Genomic DNA, 4,180 nt, shown 5'->3' on the forward strand with positions numbered 1-4,180 from the left:
GTTTCATTTAAATTATTAAATTTGCTCTATAAATGTATTTTTTTTAGTATAATCAATGTAATATGAGACCATCTGGTGTACATATAATAGAGAAATTTGTGGTTGATATGGCCATGAACCACGGCCGGGCATACTATTCTGTTGGTTCGTGGTGACTCGTTGTCGTTGTCATCGTCGATTGTGGTGGGTAGGACGGAAAAGAACAACCCATCGCATGCGATGACTATTCGATCTCTCTCAGCTTTTTTTTTTTTTTTTTTCTCTTTTCGTTCTTCTCTTTTTCAACGTAGAGAGTACTATATGGTTTGTGTGTGGCTGATCTAAAAGCTCTTCCCCCTTATTATCGGGGAGAGTACTCCTGATGCCATGATATGGCAGGTGTGGTAATCAAATTTGGATGATTCCGACAAGTATTTGTATTTGCATTGATTAAAAGGTAAAAATAACATAAATAAAATATTTTTCACTATATTGTTATGTTTCTATTAATTACTATATTTGAAGTATATTTTGAAAAGATTTATTAAAAAGTTGAGATGAATAGTAACTAGTAAGAGAAAAAAAATGGAAAAGAAACGAAAAGAAAAAAAAGCAGAGCGTGTTTTCCGGTGCAAGGACGAATAAGAAAAAGCTGGTGGATGTGCCACGTGGGCAGGATAATGGACGTCAGATCGGAATGTGACGGATGAGATTAAATCGGACTTTTATTTGCAACTGCCAGACAACTGTAGAGTAAATATTGGGAGATCATATAGATTTTCTGAAGTTTTTTAGAGAGAGAAAGAGAGAAAGAGGAGAGAGAGTATGGGTTGTATTAAATTGAGGTAGCAGGAGGAGAGGGGGTTTGCAGTGGCTATGGCGGCGTTGCAGGGGGCGTGATTTTAATGCATCCAAATAACAAAAAGACAGAATTCAAAACAAAGAAGAAAAGAAAAAAAAAAAGAGAATGAACAATCCAAAACCCTTTCTTTTTTCTTCCATAAAAATTGTTTCATTCTAATTTTTTTTCTCTGCGAAAACACAAATCCACTTGCTTGATTTTTAAATTATGATATTGATTATTGGAATGGTTTAGTTTATCCCTGTTTCACTTTCTCTCTCTTTCTCTCTCTCTCTCACACACAAGACACCATTTTCCTTCACACATAAAAAATTTAGATTTTTTAAAACCCTAGATCTTTCAGTAGGTGGCACACTCACAACCCCTAGCGGTTTCCGTGATCAGGGAGATTAAAACCCTTTTTAATTTCTTCATTTTCTGGATATGGATTTGGGTTTGATTTTGGAGAATTTGGGTGTGGAAAGATGTCGGGTTTGTTCTCACTAGGTGGAGGGTTTGGAATTGGTAAAGACGAGGAAGAACAGCAACATGATCATCACAATCAAGAGCAGGAAGATAGTATAATCACACCTAATAGTTTGTATTTGTTCAAGAACGAAGACATCTACAGCAAAGGATTCGAACTATGGCAACAATATTACCAGCTTCACCAGCACCGCCAGCAGAACCACCATCAGCAACCACCGCATTATGATTTGTCTGTCGGTGGTGGTTGTACAGGTAGGAGAAGAAGTAGCACGGCGAGTGGTGGTGTGGATGATCTTTGTCTTAACAGTAACAGCAGCAACAACAACAACAACAATCATCATCATCTTTACGCGTCTTCGTGGAATTTCGTTGATAGATCAAGTGGAAGTGGTGACGAGACGAAAGTGATGAGGCAAACTGGGTATAGCATCGGTGGCGGAGATCATGGTGGTGGTGGCAGTGGCAGTGGTGGTGGTGGGATGAATTGTCAAGATTGTGGCAACCAAGCAAAGAAAGATTGTCAGCACATGCGGTGTAGAACTTGCTGCAAAAGCCGTGGGTTTCAATGTCAAACCCATGTCAAGAGCACCTGGGTTCCCGCAGCCAAACGCCGGGAACGTCAACAACAGCTCTCTTCGTTAACGCAACAACAGCAGCAACAGCAACAGCATCACCATAATTTAGGGAATCAGCAGCTGAGTTTGATGATGAGAGGTGGTGGTATTGATCAGAATCCCAAGAGACTACGTGAAGATCATCAGCTAATGACCACCGGTGGTAGTGGTGGTGGTGGTGGTGGTGTGACTTTAAATTTGCCTTCTACGCATCATCACACCACTTCTTCAGGTAAAGATCGTCTCTTTGGGTTTACCCATTTTTCAAGAAACAAACAAAACCCACAAATTATTCCTTTCTTCCAATTATTGGTTTTGGAGAAGAAAATCTCTTTTTTCTCTTTACCAATATTGATTCATGATTTGATGGGGTTTATTTCATATATATATATATATACACTCACACTCACCCATAGATTAGCTTCATATTTCAAGACTCGTTTAGGCTTTGAAATCAGGGCTACTACGGTGTGTGCGTGTATATACATACATGTATATATATTTATAAGTATATAACCTCGCCTATATCTAGATGAAATCTATGGAGTATGGATACACGTAGTGTTTGTCACTGTGTGCAACTGTGCGTGCTATGACATATTGACATATCACTTTTGCGTGTTGTAGGCGAAGGGTATAGTAGACTCCATTATACCTAACCCAAGAAAAAGGTTATAAATTGTATGCATTTGCTTTTAAAATTTAGGGTTCGAAGTGGGTCATTTCCCGGCGGAAGTGAGTTCTCCGGCGATATTCCGGTGCGTTAGAGTGAGTGCAATGGACGAAGCGGAGGAGCAGCTAGCATATCAAACGGCAGTCAACATCGGAGGACATCTTTTCAAGGGAATTCTCTACGATCATGGTCCGGAAGGTCGATACAACCACCCAGCAGGTGGTGGTGATAGTTCCTCCGCAGGTGGCGCTCAGCATCATCAACAACTTAACCTCATTACTTCCGCCACGATGGGGATTCCCGCCGCCACCTCCGTCAATCCACATGTCACATCTATTGATCCTTCCTCCATATATCCAGCTCCTCTCAACGCTTTCATGGCGGGTACGCAATTCTTCCCACCACCAAGATCTTGAAAACAAAAAGCAAGAAAACAATAAAAAAAATTGCTAATCGTTAGGGGAACTTTTAGAGATGCAATGGCATGCTTTGATCTTGATTATACCACATTGGTTATGTAGCTGCTAGCATTCAACTAGGAGAAATCAGAGAAACATAGTGCATGTATGCAAAATTCATAAATCTGTGTAATCAAGATTATGTCTACAACCACGAACTCCATTGCAACAAATGTTAATTAATTTAATTACCTGTTTCTATGATCGATCGATCGTGTGATGTTATCCTTGCCTTTTCTTATTGTGGTGTAGATAAAAGATTTAATTACCTGTTTCTATACTCGTAATTAATTAAGGTTTTAAGATAACGTTTCAACCTCTAATTAAAATAAAATACTATTGTTTAAAGAATGATTAAAAAAAGGGTATATATATAATATATTGGGTGAACGTTGAATTTTCTCTTTTAGGTTCTCTTAGTACTGAGCTACATTTGGATTTGTGCTCAAGGAATAAGATGTCATTAAGACGTTGAGTATTGGAGAGTGTTATTTTGCTTGAGTAATAATAATTTCATTTCATTTGTTTAACATCATTATTCTAAAATGGGATTACTTTTTGCTTGGTTTTTGAACTCGAGGTGGCTTTTTGCTGCGTTCACCTGTTTACATGCCGGTTTATAATGGCACAAAGCTTTTCATGGTGCCTTCTTTTATCTTCAAAAGTTCATAATTCATGATTTACCCCATGGTTTTTGGGAAATATGCAATCAATCTTGGTGTTTAACATTGCATATTGTTACTTTGTTGTTGATTAATTGTGGCTTTGTATATGTTTAATGGTGTTTAATTATACGTCTATGCATGCAATATAGGTGTACACATTGAGGTGTATATGTCATGTTTGGATAAAAAAAACTAGTAAAATATATATTTCTTTGTAATAATGTCATCCAGATACAAACAAATCCTATTTCTATAATTAGAAAAAGTTGGAAATACAATGTTGTGTCCATGTAGTTTTTTAAAGTACAATAATTTAATAAGAAGTAATATTGAAATTATAATGATGTAACATAATGATATATGATCGTATAATAACACAAATGTACGAAATTATAATGAAAAAAATGTGCATTTGGTGATTTGGCATTTAGGCTTCAATATTATTTGGTAATAAATATAGG

General features: G+C 37.2%; 1 protein-coding gene across 1 annotated transcript; it reads left to right on the forward strand.

The window, feature by feature from the left end:
• The first annotated feature begins 620 nt into the window (after positions 1-620).
• Positions 621-3,260, forward strand: LOC111915748 (protein SHI RELATED SEQUENCE 5). Its single transcript, XM_023911398.3, has 2 exons — positions 621-2,155; positions 2,630-3,260. Exons 1-2 carry the CDS (start codon positions 1,306-1,308, stop codon positions 3,010-3,012), a joined length of 1,233 nt encoding a protein of 410 aa, XP_023767166.1. The 5' UTR covers positions 621-1,305; the 3' UTR covers positions 3,013-3,260.
• Positions 3,261-4,180: the final 920 nt, after the last annotated feature.

This window comes from Lactuca sativa, chromosome 1 (assembly GCF_002870075.4).
Source record: "Lactuca sativa cultivar Salinas chromosome 1, Lsat_Salinas_v11, whole genome shotgun sequence".
NCBI classification, from domain to species: Eukaryota; Viridiplantae; Streptophyta; class Magnoliopsida; order Asterales; family Asteraceae; genus Lactuca; species Lactuca sativa.